Consider the following 18,850-nt stretch of genomic DNA (forward strand, 5'->3'; position numbering starts at 1 on the left):
AAATTGAATTATAAGTTTGTCCTCTTAAAAAAACTTAAAGCAAACAAAAATTATTAGTAATGGTTCTATTTTAACATCAGCCGTGGGTTATGTCTGATTACACAAACCAGTGGAGTCAAAAAAAGTACAGCCACATATTTTTTTCAAAAAAAAAAAAAAGAACCTTTGTTAAAAACACTTCTTTTCTTTAGAAACAATATTATTTTAAGGACTTGTTTGGTGGGGCTGTGGCAAAACATAAAGCAAATGGTTGATTTCATCACATTCTGTTTTAAACCTAAATTCAGTATTTAAGCTCAAGTTTTACCAGCCTTTCCTACAGGTTGTTTTTGCAAATCTTTGATTATTCAAATGAATCTTTTCATGTCAGATACTTGCCCTTCCTCTGTGCTGACTGCAGCCTTATATTTGCTCAGCATTGACAGGGAGCATGGACAATCAAGTCTCCTTTATTATCAGTTTTGAGGGAAGTCCTGAAACTACAGGTCCCTCTAAATTCTGGTAATTATAGCAGAAATAATACAGTAATAAGGCAGAAATCCCTGAGTTTGTTTCAGCAAACTGTCTTCAAGAAAAAACAAAAACTGTCTTCAGTTTCTATTTTACAAGATAAATAACCAGGACATTAAGAATTAATGATTCAAGCTCTCCCAATGTTAAATAGTTAAAAACAAAGATCCTGTTCTCTTCCTTCCCCCACCAAAAAAGAAGGGTAATTTCTGAGGCTCACTGGTAATTCAAGCAGCTATATTGGCCCATCACACCCACAGTCACATTCTGAGACCCATGATACGTTAGTAATTAGAAAATCTCTGCAAGAACAACAGCTTGAAGAGCTGCAAGGACCACGTACAAACGTTACACAGTGCAGAAGACCCTTAAATTAGCAGTACCTCTTTGTTTTGCTTTGAGCTAAAAAAAGCTGTTCTCAGAGAGGCTACACACTCTAGCAGGGCAGGAGTCAGAATAGTGTATTCCTCCTGGAAAGGACATGATTAGTGCTAGTTGGTACCATTCCTAGGGGAAATGGCAAGATTCAGCAACTGCAGTCAGAAACCAGAAAGCTTTGCAATTATTAGAGCTGCTGCAGTGCTGTGAATTGCAATGTAAAGCACTGAAATTACTTGAAGCAGAAGGTTTCACTGGAGAGAACAGCAACTTTTGCATGCCAGAATACCTGCAGAAAGAGGGAGAAAGGGTTTAAGCTTTCTTATTACTACACCTAGTGAACAACAGCAGTCTCTTTTTGTCATTGTCTCATCAATCCTTTTCAAAAAAAAGGACTAACACAGTGCAAGAAGTGTTTTGAAGAAGCCTTTGGTCAATGGAGACGATGCAGAGATCAGTCACAAGCATTCTTCATTTCTTTCATTTCCTTGAGAGGGAGCTGAGACAGAAGACCGTTTTCAGGAAACGCATGAAATTGCTGGAGAAATCCTAATGAAAGCTGCACCTACTGCTGCTTCAAAAAACTTGTTATTCTGCTTGGAAATCATTAAGAAGAAGCACTACTGACTTACAAACAACTAGATCTCACTCTAAAGCAACGGAAGGCACTTGTTTATGGATATCCAGACTATACCATGCCATTAAGCAACTGTAGGTGATAGTACAACTACCAGGGGATACTGCATGAAGAGCAAAGGTCTTTCTCTCCACTTGGCCCAGGCTGAATAACTACATTGCTTTATCTCTCTCTAAACAGAAATACACCAGGGAGGAAAAAGGAGGCTTATTTTCACGGCTGGTGTTCGATACCCTTGACCCTTTTCATTGCTGTCAGCTGAGGAAGGATGACAGCTGTCAATCAGCTGACCCTTTGCTCACAAGCACGTCATCTATCTGGAGTCTCCTTCTGGTGGAACATTTACAGATGGACACCAGATATCTAACAGATGGGTACACTTCTTCAGAGGAAGCACTGAAAGGCTTCACATATCAGAAGGAAAAGGCATTCCTGTTAAAAGATACTGGCCACCAATGGCTAGAACACTAAGGAAGGAAACTAAAGCACAGGGATGACAGGAAGTTTATACATTAGGTCCCCTTGGAAGTAAGGGCTGGGGGTGGGGAGGAAACCGGGAAGGGATGCATGGAGCAAAAAATCATACACATCTGCATTTCTGCTCCAGCTTAAGGACAGTTTTCCCCCCTGTAGTTCCTCTGAAAAAGCCAAATCGTGCACTAAATTGTATTTCTCTATTGCTGCTATCAGAGCTATGTGTATTTTGCTGAGATAGAGGTGAAGGAGATAATATAAGGAAAAGAATCTTTACCTAATTTATATAGTTCAGATGTTTTAATGCAAAAGTACCATAAAAAACACAAGCATTTTTACATCAATAAACTTTTGTTTTCAGAGCTAGTATTGATGCTGTATAACGAGTTGCACTTTGTGAAAAGATTTCCCATCATTTGAAACTTCATCCTTCCTTGAAAAATAATTAGTTAGACATCATGCTGGAGTTGTTACTCTCGGTATTTCATGATCAGAAAATAATTGCTATATTATTTTTAGAATATTACAACTATTTTTCCCCAATTTCTCTCATTTGCTTTGCCTGGGACTAGTTTCAGTGCAGAAAAAAGGTATTTATTTGATGTTTGCCTCAACTGGAAGAAGATAATACTGGAGAGATCTCCTAATACTTGAAAATACGACTGTAGTCAAGTCCACAAAATGCAAGTTATGCTGTTTAATCTGTGGTTGTCTTGTGTTTCTAGAACTTAGACCTTTTATAAGGATATAGACCCTTTTCTCCAAGCAGGAGGGCCTTTTGTCTATTCTTAAAGCTTTGATCTGTCCAGAAGCTGTCACTGCCCTGAAAATGCTAGACAGTGATCTCATACGAGTTTACATCATTGATCCAATGTATGATGTAGGCCAATGGTAATTCCAGAACCACCAAAGAATTAACTGACTGTTCCCTTGCTGCCTGCAGGCACACCTAGACTTGATCATCCTTAAAATAGGGACTAGACCAAAGAGCAAGGCATGCTTCTGCAATTGCAGCAAACAGATGCAACAGAGCAGAGTACTGCAAAGATGCAAGGGCACCTCACCCACTTTACCAGACAGTTACTTCCCTAAGAAGGATCATGATGCTCACCGAAAAGGGCCCATCACTCTAGTGGCAGACAATACCCATTTCTAGTTGCCCATTATCCAGACTTTCTTCCAGGTGACAACACTTTAGGGACTGTGAAAGGAATCATTCCTGCTCCTCTTCCAAAAATCTGGATATTCTCTTTAGTCCTCCATAAAAAGTTTACATTCATTTATTCTCTGCCCTCCCCAAAATAGAGTCTAACCAGTCTCCTTCATCATTCTTTACACTAAAGGACATCAGGGAAACTTGAAACAAAGTCTATAGATGTAGCATGTTCCCCAATCCAGATTCAGAAAGGGTAAAGTATTTTCTCTGGAGTTACATTAGCAAATTTGTTATGATACTCAGAATGTATCCAAAAAAAGTATTTTCAAAATAGATCAAGTTATTACAAGCCATTCGAGAGTCCGCTCCCTTCAACAGTCTTAACACAAACTATGTAAAGAAATGTTTCAAAGAAAAATTTCAGAAGTTCCTAAAAAGCTTTCTTAAAGTTTGAGAACTTCAAAACAAGACTGACATTCCAATATAAAATGATGTTTTTAATTATAGCTTTTTTCACCATATAGCAGGGGTTTTTTTTAACAAGCTCTACTGATGACTGCTCATCTCTATTACAGAACTGAGACACTCTATTCCCTAAAATCCCTTTCAAATAGACATCCAAGTCTTCAAACGGATTTGAACAGAGAATAGTTACAGTCCCACTGCACCAGGTTAAAAAGCAATTAGCTTAGCATTAATGAAAATGTAAAGGTACTCATACTATCTAAAGTTAAGGATCCCAAGCAAAATCAATACAACTGTTCAAAGCAGCTGTATTAGGAGATCTTCTCTCCATGCACTATATATGAAGCATAATAATCTATTCTGGCACCTCAGAGGTTTATAGTCTGTCATTGCAAATACCCTTCTAGTAGCTACATCCCAAGACAGTAGTACTCTAAAAGATCATATGGTAAAACACAATGGAATGCATGTCTGGATAGCATCAAGAAAGGAATGCAATGCATACTTACACAGAAGTATATGAACCACTTTTTCCATAACATTTGATCCCACAACGTGTTTGTCCCGGACATTTATGCCTGTTTTTTTAAGGAGTTGTTTTGGGGGACTTTGCTGTTCTTGTTTTTCGCTTGAAAGTAATACATACAGTATAAATTACCAGCTGACTCTCAGTAGCAGGGGGAAGAACTAGAAAATGTGCTTCTAATATAAATGCTTCAGTATCTTTTTGCACTGTCAATGCAGATATTGCACTTTTAAATGCAGATATTTTTCACTCAAAAAATCCTTAAAGAACAAGAAAAAAAGCCCAAATATCTACATGTCTATGGGATACATAGCACAGTATCAATCAGAGGAAATCTAAAAAAGTGATGGCAGACACTTGTGTTTAAAGTAACTACCAAGGCACCTGAAACTCAGCCAACAGTCTTCCCAGATCCTGCAGGAAGCCTGAAAGTATAGGTGAGAACTAGGCTCTTGCTGAAATTCAGACTAACTTTTACTTTTCACTACTGAATTAATGAAGCAACCCTGAAGAACTGGGAATCAGGCATGTATTATTGTAGAAATACACAGATACAAGGACACAAGACCCTACTGCTGACACACACACTCATATTAAAAGAGACTATATATATTCCAATTGGAACATTACAACCCAAGGTGACTGACTACATTCACTCGACCTTAAGGTTCTGGCAGATGACCTATTTTTGCTGGTCTACAAAATGAAAACAGAAAGAACAACTGAAATAGAAATGTAGTCCTGTTCCTTTTAATATTATCTAAAAACCACAAGAGACCCTGACCAGCTCTTGTTAACTTCACATCAACATACTAGAGAAAAGCAAAACAAAACTATCAGGCATTAGATTCAATTGTAATTTGGATTTTGTTTGTTATGGCTGATTATGAAAGACAGCACTGACCTCAATAGAGATGTTCTAGAATCACACAAAACTGTGGTATTTTAACTAGAAAAGGCAGTGCATTGTTTATAGGCTCAGTTTGTTCAGAATCAAGAGATCATTTTGTCACCTGCAGCTACAGTGGATGCTTTAAAAAGTAACATTCCATTTTACACAAATAAAAGTATAAAGGAGTTTACACGTGTCTGTGTGGAGCATACAAAGAATATGTTCATGCAAAACCATGCTCTGCAGTGTGAAAGTATCTTAACAATAAATAGGTGAACCAGTCTCTGCATCTCAGTGCTGGGGGTTTTTTTGTTTGTTTTCTGATATGTAAGATAATTCAGAAATCCTATCTAGCATGGTACAGTCAGAAACTCCTGAAGAATGCTGCCATCGCAAAACCAGCTCTGTAGAATCTCTGTATCCTGCTGAAGCTAGTCCCATGCAATTCTTCATCTCTTGTGATCTCCACCACTCTCTCTATGCAATCACTTGTTAAAACAGAAATTGTCAGTAAAATAATCTAGTTCCTTATTTTTCTAACTTGCTTTGGAATGCTTGTTAAGTATATTGTAAAATATACTTTTTTATGCAATAAAATGAGAATATTGTATGGACACTAAAATAAGGCAACACTACCATTCCCTCACACGTCTTTAGTTCACAACACAATTATTTCAAACATGTTCAGCCTGTTTACAATTTCTGATTAATATTTGAGCCAAGTTAACTGTCTGCTTGTGATGGTATTTCAGCAATGATAGAAATCCTAGTGTTACAATAGTAAACACCTCCGGGGGATGAAATGAGGTTTCATGCAGCCCAATGTCCTTTAAAAGCGACAATATAAACAAAATATGTTTGCACACACAAGGACAACAGACATTACAAGTTGCTACATTACTAGCCATTCCAGGAATTTCAAGCTGTCTGAAAAGGAAGATTATTTTCCTGATGTGGACTTTCATACATTACTGGGTTGAAATGGCAGATAAATAGGTTAAAACTCTCTGCTCCACTTCTTAAGCAATGATGGATTAACAGAAAATGAAGCAGTACCTGAAATGCTCTTACCTGTTGTTTGAGAGCCTCTAAAGATTCAAATTCCAATTTCGCGAGTTTCACCTGGATATCTCTTGGTTTATCCGGAATTACAAACGCCATGATAAACTTTATTGCTAGTAGTAAGTGCTGGAAAAAAAAAGCAAAAAGAAAAACATTGTTCTATAGAGCCTGAAGCATGGAGAGAACAGTATAATATTAATTCCAAGTTTTAGTAATAGAAGTATAAACAATGATTTTTGTGACATGTACAACACAGACAGCTTTACTATAACCATGTTAGGTCTCAGCTACTTTGTATTTTTTCTATTTACAGCCATTCACAATTTGAATATAAACATTGTTTGGTTTATTTTCATAACAATCCTATTTTCACTATATAATATAAATTTCTAAATCAGTTTTGTATTTGTGATTCCAGACAAAATAATAGCTTTTAATACATATTATTGGTGCATCAAAACTGAATTATGGCACCCAGCAAATACAGTTTCATAGTGAATTTTTATGTGTATGTATATAGTCAGATGCAATTATAACAACAGGCATACATGCCTGCACACAAATATTATGTATGTCATAATACAAATGAAACAAGTTATTGTAAAAATATGAACAATATGAACAATTTCTGCCTTAGAGAAGTTATTGAAACGTAAAAGCACTTCTGAGAAAGCATCAGAAGAGAACAAAACAAAATAAAATAGGACCCTTAAAGAAGCAGCACACTCGTGAACAGAAACTTTCAGGAAATGGAAAAACATTCCAAGTATAGGAAGCCAAATGATCCATAATTTATTGCAAAAGACTATAATCTTACTTAAGAGAAAACAGGCATGAAGTCCTCTTGAACCTAGTCAATGACAAGTTTTTAAATTTCACTTAAATATGCACTATTCCCCTTATCTCACCAAAAATAAATGCCAAACTGTCAAGTCAGTGGTTTTGTTTCTTCATTTATGTCAGCTATAATCTAAATAATAATTTAATCTTATTCTATCACAGGCCGAGCTAACATACACTGCATTTTTGTAAGCAGGAACCTGCTCCTAGCTGAGAAAACCCTGACCAAGGTAAGGCAACACTTAAATATGTGCTTAACTTCAAGCATGTGCTTAAGTGCCACTGACAAGATGATACTCATGGAGGTGCTTACACTGAGATTGCATGTCCAAGCTACTTAGCAAATTCCCCTGACTTTTTTTTATAAAATGGAGCAGAGCCGTGTTCCTTTCTGAAACACATTTTGCTGAACTGTAAGATCTTGATGGACTTGGGCACCTGAATAACAATGTAACAGATTCAAAATCCCTGAGATTCTGGAATTATAAAAGCAAGAAGCTAACAAAGCCAGTACAGACCTCACAGCAGTGGTAGTGAAACTCCAAACAAGCCAAGTCCAATAAATAAGAGTTAAAGTAAAAAGTCAGATAATGGTAACAAGTAAGAGAACAGTAACAAAGAGCCATACGTTCAATTATTTTTTAAAATGTATTGCAGAAACATAGTAGGTCTAGGAAACAAGCAGTGCAAGGATAATGTTGGTTTGTGCTAGAGATACACAGCAATAAAACATGAATCAGAGTTAGCTTCAGAGGAACCTTTTAAATGGAAAAAGGTAAAATGCTGAAGAATGTAACAAAACAAACAATACTCCTATGCAGAACAGAATCATAAATAATCACAGGTTGAAGGGCAATAACTAATCTACAGATAAAATTTTGGTACAGGAATGTGAAAATAAAGAAATCACATTGGGAATAACTCAAAACTAAATAACAGGATTAGGCTAAAAATCTTATACTTAAGATAGAATGAGTAAAAACTGAGAGATTTGGAGAGGGATATTTATTTGAAAAGTTATAATTACAGTTAAAAATACAGTTAAAAAAAGACTTAATATCACGCAGTGGTGCTTCTAGCTGCCCAAAGTCCTCTGGACTGGAGTTCATCTCACACTGCTCAGCAAAAGAAAGAGATTGTATTTTTTTTACCATATTAAAGAGTGAGAATCAAATTTTGGAACTGTAGTTATTCAAGCACTGCTGCTTGAAGAGCTTTGAAAACATAATCCAAACTAGTAACTTTACAAAGAGACTTCAAAATAGCTCCAAATGTAAACAACTTTTAAGAAAATAAATAAATTTCAAGGAAACATAAATAATATTATGGAAATTTTTCCGCTTTTCAATACAGATGAGGAGGGAATAGAAGAGGCATCTCAGGAAACCAGAACCAAAACCAAGAAAAATACTGCAGTTAATCCTGGAAAACACTGTATCTTTTAAAATAGCTTTTGAAGGGCAACGTGCTTTAATTACTTCACCGTGTGAAGAGTTTTATTGCAGTATCAACTAAATAGCTGCTTTTCAGAAGTCACTTTTCCTGCTAGCACAACTCAGCCAATAAACACAAGGATACAGCCTCAAACATGAAGGCAGAATCTCTGACTCAGAAAGTCTCAGAAAGTCTTCAAGCCAGAGAGGGGATCAAAAGTTGGAGTACAGATGCAGAAAGCCACTACTGTTTGCCCCACTGTCATTCTCTTTTCTAGGCATCCACTGTGGGCCATTGTAAAAAAAAAAAAAAAAAAAGATTATTGAGTTAGGTAGATGTTTGGTTTACCCCTCAAAAATGGCTTTTTTATGTTCTTTTCCTTCCCTTCAAAACAAAGCTTTACCAGTCATAAAGTGCTCAGACTGCACAGGTTGTCCTTGTGGGCAAGACTTGTGACCTCAGAAAATATATTGGACTTAACAGATTGCAAACGGTGTTCAAGCCAACCTCATAACTCCCGTGAACCTGAAAAAAAAACCATCAGAGCAACAGCCCCCTTGGATAACTTTGCCAGCTGTTACTATTTGCAAATTTGGAGCAGTATTAATAAAATTGTCAAGGTAACCGGCAGACATGATGAATGCGGGTCATATGATCCACAAAAAAAATCTTTAAGAGAAATGTATCTACTTTATTAGCAGTTTATATTGCGTTTTGAAATTCAAATTTTGAAATTTGACTAAGGTAATGTAAATAGTTATCCTGTAATAGAGAAGTTGAAGGAAAAAGTAGACAGGAGTGGTTGAGTTCATTATATCATTCACATCCCATACTGATTTCTTAATCTTGTTTTAGTATAATTCCTGCAAGTCAGATCCATAAAAAGGAGACATCTGCTTTCAGAAAATAAATGTACAATATTAATCATCAGGAGACAGCAAGATTTGCTTTCGTTACATATACACTAGTATGAATATAAAACCAAAATACTTATAAAAATTTGCTACACTAGTGAAAATGTATTTGTTCAATACTGAAATTTCTTCATAAAGCTGGGTTTTCTTTTGGGGATTTTTATTTTGGTGTTGGTTTTTTTTTGGGGGGGAGGGGTTGTGTTAAACCAGGTTATAAATCCAACCATTATTTCTAACTGCAACCATTAAAAAGCAGTGCTGTTTCCAAGAAAATGCCCTTTATGATTACAAGAGGACTACTACACTGCGAGAAAAACCCAGGGTAACATTCCCACAAGCTGTAAGCTCTTCAATGCCAACAGCAAAGTCCCCTCTTATTTTGCAATCTGCCAAGCGGGCACAGAAACAGCACTGAATCTCTTCCTCCTGATAAATGCAGTGCCATCAAACTCTTTGTGGTCTTGTGCCAGGTGTTTAGAGAGCCAGAAGAACTATTCTGTTCTGCAAAGCCACTGACAAGAGTACAGGCAGCAGCTGTGTTTTGCAGTAGTGGGTCCCCAACCTCGCCTCTTCTAAAATAGAAAATGCAAATGAGGGTTAAATTCCTGGAATTATGAACAGCTAATTTGATTTCTACAGTGGTTTTACTGCAGCAATTCCTGATAAAATCTACTCAACCAAAGTAAAAAAAAACAAAAAAAAAAAAAAAAGAAAAAAAAGAACATAAGCAGTAGCTGTGTTGCTGATAAAGTGCATGCCAAGTGTCAGCTTGGAGAGACTTTAATAAAATTTTGCATCAAAAGGCTATTTTAGAATCTAATACTTATAGAAACTTTCAAATAAAATCAGAAATCTGGACCCAGTCCAGCCTAGAACCAGTACATACTATGACACAAGGTAGTCACTGGTTACTAATTCTGCACAGGTAAAGAACCCTATGCAAAAGCCAATGCCTGAGAGTGACACATCACTTGGAACCTCTGTCCTCTACTGGCATGTGCAAAATGCCTTTGCCAAAGGAAAGTATCAATGCAAGATCATGTTGCTGTCAGACAGAAGGTAGGGGGATCATTGGCTTCTTTGCTTAGGACTGTGGATCACAATATTCTGACAGTAAACTAAGCTAAGATCAAACACTAAGAACAGACAAAAAAAAAAAAAAGACTCAAACCAATTTCCATCTTTTTGTGGCAACAGTTTATAGCTTTGAGGGTCTTGCATCTTTCCGAGACAAGAATAAAAGGCAGGAAGAAAGTGAAAAATAGGGAGCAATACAGGTAAAGAAAACTTTTCATAAAGCTCAGGAAGTTCAATTAAATTAAACTGTCTTTAATAGACAGCAATAAATTTATGAGCAAATATTTCTGCAATACATAAGAAGAAAGCATAACCAAACTTTCCTTCCCTCTTTTAGACTGAACTGGCTTCAACAGAGTCTTGCTAATGGAGCAGAATTATCACAGCTGAGGGACTTTAGAAAGGGTCTTTTTTCTGCTACTCTGATAAATGTTGCTTTTAAAATCACATATCCCATATATTATTATGGAATTTTTCTTTCAAAATTTCATTTTTCCACAGACATGTCCAAAATCCTGTGGGAGGGAGGGGAATGATAAAAAAATTATTTCATGTTGGTTCTATTTCAAGTCTTCTTCACCTCTCCCTTTAACCTTGAGACTGTGTGTTCTCTTCCCACAGACATACACAAGCACGCACTTAAGAGTCCCGAAGCCTGCCACAGTCTGTAAGCTCCACCTACCCTATTTATTCCCATCTGTCCCTCATTTCAGCCAGAACAAGCTTTCTTCTCCTTCCTGCTGAAACTCCAGGGAAACACTTAGGACTGAAGTGCAGCCTTCCTGCCTCTGATCCAATACTTCTTGCCACTCCAACATAGTGATATCTGTCTCAGCTCTCAACTGGAATATGCTAAGTACAGTGAAAAGTTCATGCTGATATGCTCCTTTAAGTCTCTACAAAGCACATAGACCAAAGATGTTTCAGAAACTTGTATCTTTACCCAGTTTGGGTGGTTTTCTCATAGGAGCATCATAAAGCACATTCTTTAGATCAGACTGAGACTTCTGTCAGCCTTCAAATTGCTACTGCAGATCACAGATACAATGCCTCTTCTCAACATAATAATCTCATCTTTATATAATTATAAATAGGCTATATTTATATTATTTTTTTATTTCTAGAACTTCACCTTTCATAAAAGGTGGAAGGCATTTATGTAAAAATGCAAAACCTCAAAACTCCCAACTTAACCCATCCAGCAGGGTTAAGCCTATCCCATTAAAATGTGGCTGAGACAGATGCACCTGAACAGAAGCTTATTACAAAACACATCAGAAAGTGTAAGCAGAGACGGCATTATCTAGTCCATTCATAAGCTGTAACAGAACGTCCATTTCCTCCTCGTAGAAGATGAACACACACATGAACCTGCAAGGGCTGCCCAAGGAAAACTGGCAACTCCATTTCCGACAGAACATTTCACAAACCATCAGAGGAGTAGGAGCAAATCACCCATCTCCTACTGATCACACCAGCACATTTGTGAAGCTTAGCCCTGCTCAATATTTAGTTTTAAGCATATCTGTGAATATGTTAATGTTCAGAAAAGCATTTAAGCCTGAAAATGCCCAAGTCATTTACTGAATCTGGATCTTAAAATTCAATTGCTGAATCACAATGCCTTTTTTTTCCCTGGGGGTGGTTGGATGTGGTATGTACTAAATTCACGTGTTTGAAAGGAAGAATGCTGGCTTGGCACAGTGTCTCCTCACATTTACACTTCAAAAATTGTTTTAGTTAGTGCAGAAATCCTGATCTGTATTTTTATTACCAATCCAATTTATTACCAATTACCAATGTCAAACATCACAAGTAGAAATCTATGCTGAAAAAGATACTAGGCTTCAATATGCAGTTCTGAGATATATTTCAATCATAAGTATTAAGATACAGCCCCAAATTTCCCAAATCTTCGTTCGCGAAGCCTAGCCATGATTAAGGTACAGCATGATAATCAGGGTTCATTTTAGCAGCTCTGGCCTCTAGGAGCACTGAAACACGTCTCTTTCCTTAGTCTTGGTATTATGCATCAAGACTATTGAATTGGCTTGTTTCAGAAGGAGTAAATTTATTCTAAATACTACAATTGCTTTATATACTATCAAAATGGAAAAAAGAAAACATTTCCAGACCAGCACCCCTGAGCAAGAGACTAATGTGTAAGACAACAAGAAAAGGTTGGGTTTTTCTAAAAAAAAGTAGAGATAATCTCTAAGGAAGCAGATTCTGTGTTCATGTTTTCAGGAAGCAACTGCAGAAGGAATGAGTTAAGCAAAGCAAAAAATAAAATTTTGCAAAGATCATCTCCCAGTGAGGAAGCTGGTCTCTTTTGACCTTACGTATTTTTGTACTCTCCTTCTGTTTTCAAAAAAGGCTCTGTTGAAAAGCACACAAAGCAAGCCATTCCTATTTCTGAAACTTAATTCTGCTCTTGGACAGCCTGAGGAAGTATTTAAACCAGATACAAATTTAAACATAAGTCATCAGGAGAAGTCTATTAAATAAATAAATATTCCAGCAAAAGACATACTAATAATCTTGAAAGCATAAGTAATCTGATGACTTACACAGTTGTGACTATTTCTCTGTCTTATAGCACATTATGCTTTCTAGTAATTCAATATTTTTTTAAAAAAATTTCTAATTATTTAGATTTTATTTTTACAAATGTTTAAACCATAGCTGAACTGAAGCATCATCTGGTTTTATTAGATCTTCTGAAAGATTCAGAAGCCCAACTGTTCTCTGTAATTTTCTCTAACAATAACAATTAAGATGTGAGGCAGCCCAAAATCTGTAGAAATTATGTCACCAACTTCTCTGACACTGCAAAGAAGTGTCACTAGTTCCTTATTTGTCACTATTTACATATCTGTTCAAGGCTTTTTATAGATCTTTTACACTGGAATTTTAAGCCGACTTTCAGATTAGTTCTTCAAGACTGAAGTATAAAAAACATAGGGGCAAGAGCTAAGTAGGGAATGTTTTACTTACATACCCAAGCAGCATTTTCTCCTCCCTCCAGGCAAATCAACTTTTTTGTATCTATCACTAGAAATTAGGGTTTAGCAGGTTCTAGAAACACTTGCTGAAAGGAAAAAATTCTAAATAAAAGATCTTCTGCTAGGAGTCTTGTACACAGACTTCTAACTGCAGCTTGGGAAAAAACAGCTACCCTAATAATCTTGTTGTATAAACACAGCATATTCTGTGATCCAAAATATTTTATGACACAGCACACTTGCAAAACTGTCTGTATAAAAGTCCCTATAAAACTACAGCATACACAAATGAGCATTTCAGAAATGTTAAAAGAACATGATTTTTCTCACATTGTTTCATCCTGTAGTCAATTCAAAAGACATGAAAAAACCCACTGTAGGTGTAAATTTGTCTTGGATCTTGTAAGTATTTTCTAATGGTTAATTTTGCAGTAACCCAACAGTCTTGAAAGTAGCATGATAATGCATCCATCTCTGTGTCACCATTTGATAATCCTGAAATGTTTTGGCACAATGCTTATCTCAATTTGTGGCCAGCATTTAATAGGAACTGGGGTAAGAGTTGCCAAAAGCCAAATTAGCTAATGCTGAATGTAATGAACAGCAGAGCTTTGATCAGAGCTCTGAAATAAATTCTAAGTGAAGAGTGGAAAGAAGGATGCCCATGGAATTAAAATTGACAGTATGATTAATAGCAAACCATATGAAGTGCCTCTTAGCTGATTGCTAACATTACATATTGGCTCCCATTCTGACAGGTATAGTTTATTGTCAAAATGCCCTAGTGTTCCACATCAAGGAAGAGAGGAAAAAAGTGCCATTTTCTATTAATCTACAAAACTTACACTTCTTTCCACATTTAAGTCATATATTTTTCTCCATGAAAAAAAAAAAGTACAAGTAAATTACGGCACATGTCATTGTACTTATGCATTGTAAAGAATTTTCTCTGTCAGAGCTCAGAAATTCCTTCTTGGTTACCTGACCGGATAACCTTGATTAGTAAGGAGATAAGAAGTATTATTTCTGTCAAGGGTTTGAAACTACTGTAAGTCAGCTCAGTGATAAACAGAAATTGTCACCTACTGCAAGCATCACAGATTTTAAGAACTCTTTGCTCCTGCCTCAATCAAACCTCATTTGTCCTAGTCCAAGCCAAAGTGGACAGGTATAAAACTCCCAACTGATTTTTGGACAGACTCAGCAAAGATATTAAAATGTACACATGTGAAAGCAAATCCACTATACTTCAACGAGACTTATAGATGGTTTTCCCAAAGTTTTATGCTGGTTCTGGAGACTGAAAGACAATTAGGCTTGTCAATCTGACATTTTTCTTCAACTTATGCTAGGAAAAGGTGATGTTGCATCTGTATTAGAATTCAAACTATTTTAAACATTGAAATTGATGTTTTGTCTGTCAGTTTGACAACAAGAAACAGAAATGGTAACTGAGGTTTAGTTTTAAGAGCGAAGTCTCAGTCATTCTTCAAAGATGATAAACACTTTAGCTTTTAACTTTGAGTAACAAGTTTTCCAAGCAGATGCATTGCATTGTATTTACAACTATTTGCTCACTTCTCTTGCAACTCCCTGGCTTTACATGCAAGTCTTACAATGTTTATGAAGCTGATTCACAAGAACATTCATCCTACTGAAAAATTTCTTCACGTCACAACTCCAAGATAACTGTAACTGAATAAACACATTTTATACAAAACATTGTGTTTCACCACACTGCAAATGCACCTTTATTGAATGATTCAAAATTTTAGTGTAACACAGCTTTCTTCCTACTGTATTGTATTCATTGTATTTTAAGTGGCTTGCTTTACTTCTGTGTAAGCTAGTAGTAAGTAAATTCTGCAGGACACAGCACATTTTTCATCTGGACCAAAAGGTGAATCATGCAACATTAAATAATGATCAAAATGTCACATCCATGACTCAACAAAGAAAAATAAATGTTATTGCAATATATCATACCATAGGATGCAGATTAATTGTTGTCTCTGTTCCTGTGCAACTTTAATCAAAACAAATTAATTGAAATAGGTCCAATAAAACTAGCTAATCTAAACAATTGTGTAGGGAACAATCAAACTAACAGTCTTCATATTGGAAACTCATCACCTGCATTTTTTCCTGTAAAAACTACAGGGTTTTTTTTCATCAGAACCATGCAAAGTAAAATAATCCTTTTCTTTTCAATAAAGGTCAGGAAAAAAGCTTTCCATTCAGCTGGAGTATTTTAATTAAACATTGCAGCAGGTGTTTGGATATGCTGCCAACTCCTAAAAAGCTTTCATAAAAACTGTATCTTAAAAAAAAATAAAGATCTGTACATCCTCCTCAAGCCCTCTTTATATGTCTATTCTTTGAATAGGTATTCACAAAATTACGTGCCATTTTCTCTGTTTTGGAACACCAGTACCTGCCCTTGCTATAAAAAGATTTCTTCATCAAAGCCGCTGGAAGCGAGTCATGCAATTCTCACATCAACTTTTATGGCCATGCAACAGAGCTGTGCCTTAGCTGCTGACCTTCAACTTTTTGGGAACATAATCGGTCTGTACAAGCTGACAAAAAGAGAATCTTTAACTGTGAGCCAAATTCACTTTTGAGACAAAATACTGCAGTTAGAGCAGTAAGTCATATGCACATAATCGAGTTTTATAGTAATAAAACACCTTCTAACTTTATGGATTCACATAGAAGCAGCCTAAGGAACACTTCCAGAACTGCTTATGCTCTTAAGGAATGCAAAGCCCATTGAAAGGCATAGACCTCAGAACAGTGGTGGGAGGAAACAGAGAGTGGAAGAGAGGAAGAACAAGCTGTGTTCTTCACAGTGGCAGTCAGTGATTCCATCAAGTCATTCTATCAGCTGAGAATGTGAGTCAGAATGTGAATCCCAACATAAAGACAAGAAAGCAGTAATTCCTATACACTGAGATAGACATAGTTGCATCAGTGCTGTACTGTTCTCCAAAACTGGACTTCTATCAGCACAAATCCAATGCTTATGGCTTGACAAATTCCATGACATCTCAAAAAAACCCACTGGCATCAAGAAGAGGTTCTCAATTGAATTCTGATGTATGAGGAGAAAGGAATACCAGCAAATATGATAATACAGCAACAAAAGCTGTTGTTTACTAATTCACTTAGGGTTTTTTTCTGAGATTTGGTGGGTTGGCCTTTGGAACTACAGGTAGAACAGAAAACCAGCAGTTTATTCTCAGCGGTGTAACAGCTTTGGCAACATGCAGTAAGCATAACATCTCATCTCCCTACAAATGGCAAGGCTGAAAGTAAAATAAAGGAAAGAAAAAAGCTCTACTTGCAGATTTAATTAGAATTTTAAGACCATTTGGGAGTCAACTTACAGCAAGGGCTCAGTATCACTTTGTTGCTATGAAACATTATCACACAGGAATAATCAGCCATAAAGACCTGCAGGTGACTCGTTCTGTGGCTGAAATGATCTCAGCTGAGAAGGACGCTTTCAATTTAAAATGAATTAAGTAGTAATTTTGACCATGGCTCCGAAAGATGCCTCAAGCATCTCAAATGGGTAACACTGAAATATCAGACAAGATCCTGGACCAGGAATTAAATCTGAACGGGTCCTTGTGTAACTATAACATAACATGCAAGCAAAAATGGGTGGGAAGCTGAGACTTTTCACATATGAATTTGAACAGAGTTGACCAGTGCTATCTTGTGAATCTGAAAAGCCCAAGGACTGAAGGAAGAAATCATCCATACCTCTGACTGGCCTGCTACTAAGTAATTACAAGAGGTAACATAGTACAAAAAATGACCATGTCTCTGCTTCAAAACTCATTCTGAGAATGAGAGACAATCGTAAAGAGACATTACCTCACTACAGGAATAACTTCTAGTAGTGGTGATTTGGCCTTCCTGTGAACAAGGAGGATGGTGTTACAAATATATGTGTCCTACGGACTTTGAGTCATGAACCAGTCCTGAGCCTGCATAGATATATTGATGAAAAGCAGGTATTTATTTCCTGAATTCAGGGACAATTTGTATTTATTAATTTTCCTTAGGACCAGACCGAAAAGAGATTCTCTTTCTTCTTTAAGTTAAGAAAATGCTGGAAATGAAAGCATTTCACAGTGCCTTTCCTTCCACTTGTAAACAAAGCAAATTACTGCTCCTTTTTTGTGCTAAACATGGGTAAGGAGAGTTTTTCAGGACAAATGAGAAAAGCATACAGAGAAAGACAAAAGGATGTGAATGTACAGGATTGAGCAAACCTGGTGCATGAGGGCAAGGCTGTTGCTGCAAACAGAGAGTGCCCTGGAATCTGCTGTGAGGCACCATCACTCAAGTCAGATTCACTGCCCTCAACCAGCCATGTGAGCCAGCTTACCATCTCCAAGGCCTGCAGTCTCCAAAAGGAACAAGATGACTCCTGCAGTTCAGAGGCAGGTGATCACCTCTCAAAATAGGCAATAGTGACAAAATAATGCAATTTCTGCTTTCAAAAGATACATACCTATAAAAGTGAAATCACTGAAGTGAAATCACAACATTTCAAATCTTTTATACAAACAGACTCCCTCACTAGTCACATGAATCTGACTACAGGCAAAACAACAGCACTGTGAAAAGGCAAAACGAACAAAATTTTCAGGGTTCAAAATGTTATTTTGCTGTCATCCTGCCTTTTTCCCTTAGAAGTTCTTTAAGAACTGTTACTGAGAGAAGAAATCTCTAAAACTTCCTGGCCTAGATTTTGTCTTTTTTTTTTTTTTTTTTATATATATCCTTGACTAAACGTTGTTTGATAATCTAAAGACGCACGTCCTTATGTACAAAAGAAGTCCTTCCCCTATTCTCAAAAAGGTTAAAAAAATTACAGTGGGAGTACTTGTCCTAGAATGCTTGAGAGATTTGGCACTACTTGATGTTGTGTGGGGTTTTGTGACATAACAATTAAAGAATTATCTTCTAATATAGTAAATTGTTACACAAAAAAAGGCTAAAGCCACGTGTTGTGGTTTGAGACCCCCAAAATCCAATTCCCGAGTCCAAGCCCCCCTCTCACAACTCACCCCAGTGTGAGGGGTTTTTCCAGACACAACACAAGACTCAATATGGGGGGAAGGGAATTATATTACAATCACTACACAAATAAATATTATAATACATCATATACAATCCTAACTATCTCTCCTATGACAAAGTAGTATTTACATTGGATCAAATCTCTTTTCCCTCCAATAAAAGTCCAGAAGGGAAGAAGGAAAAGATCCTTTCCACTTTCAGGGCAGCAGTGTCTCTCTTCGTCAATGCAGCAGTCATAGCTGAAGTTGTAGCTGGATCTCAAGGGGGGTCTCCTCTCACCCCTCTCAGCCCTTCGACTCCAAGCAAAGGTCTCTCTCCCACAGACTGCGATAACCGGGACACCACGCTTCACCATGTCATATCATGAAGTGCAAGGCATC

General features: G+C 36.7%; 1 protein-coding gene across 1 annotated transcript in view; it reads right to left on the reverse strand.

Moving 5' to 3' along the window:
* The window catches only part of ANO10 (anoctamin 10), a 125,506-nt gene that overhangs the window by 36,421 nt on the left and 70,235 nt on the right, over window positions 1-18,850 (reverse strand). The window contains 1 exon segment of the mRNA XM_032680505.1: window positions 6,110-6,226. Coding sequence (XP_032536396.1) covers window positions 6,110-6,226 — 117 coding nt within the window.

Source organism: Chiroxiphia lanceolata, chromosome 1 (genome assembly GCF_009829145.1).
Source record: "Chiroxiphia lanceolata isolate bChiLan1 chromosome 1, bChiLan1.pri, whole genome shotgun sequence".
Taxonomy (NCBI): Eukaryota; Metazoa; Chordata; class Aves; order Passeriformes; family Pipridae; genus Chiroxiphia; species Chiroxiphia lanceolata.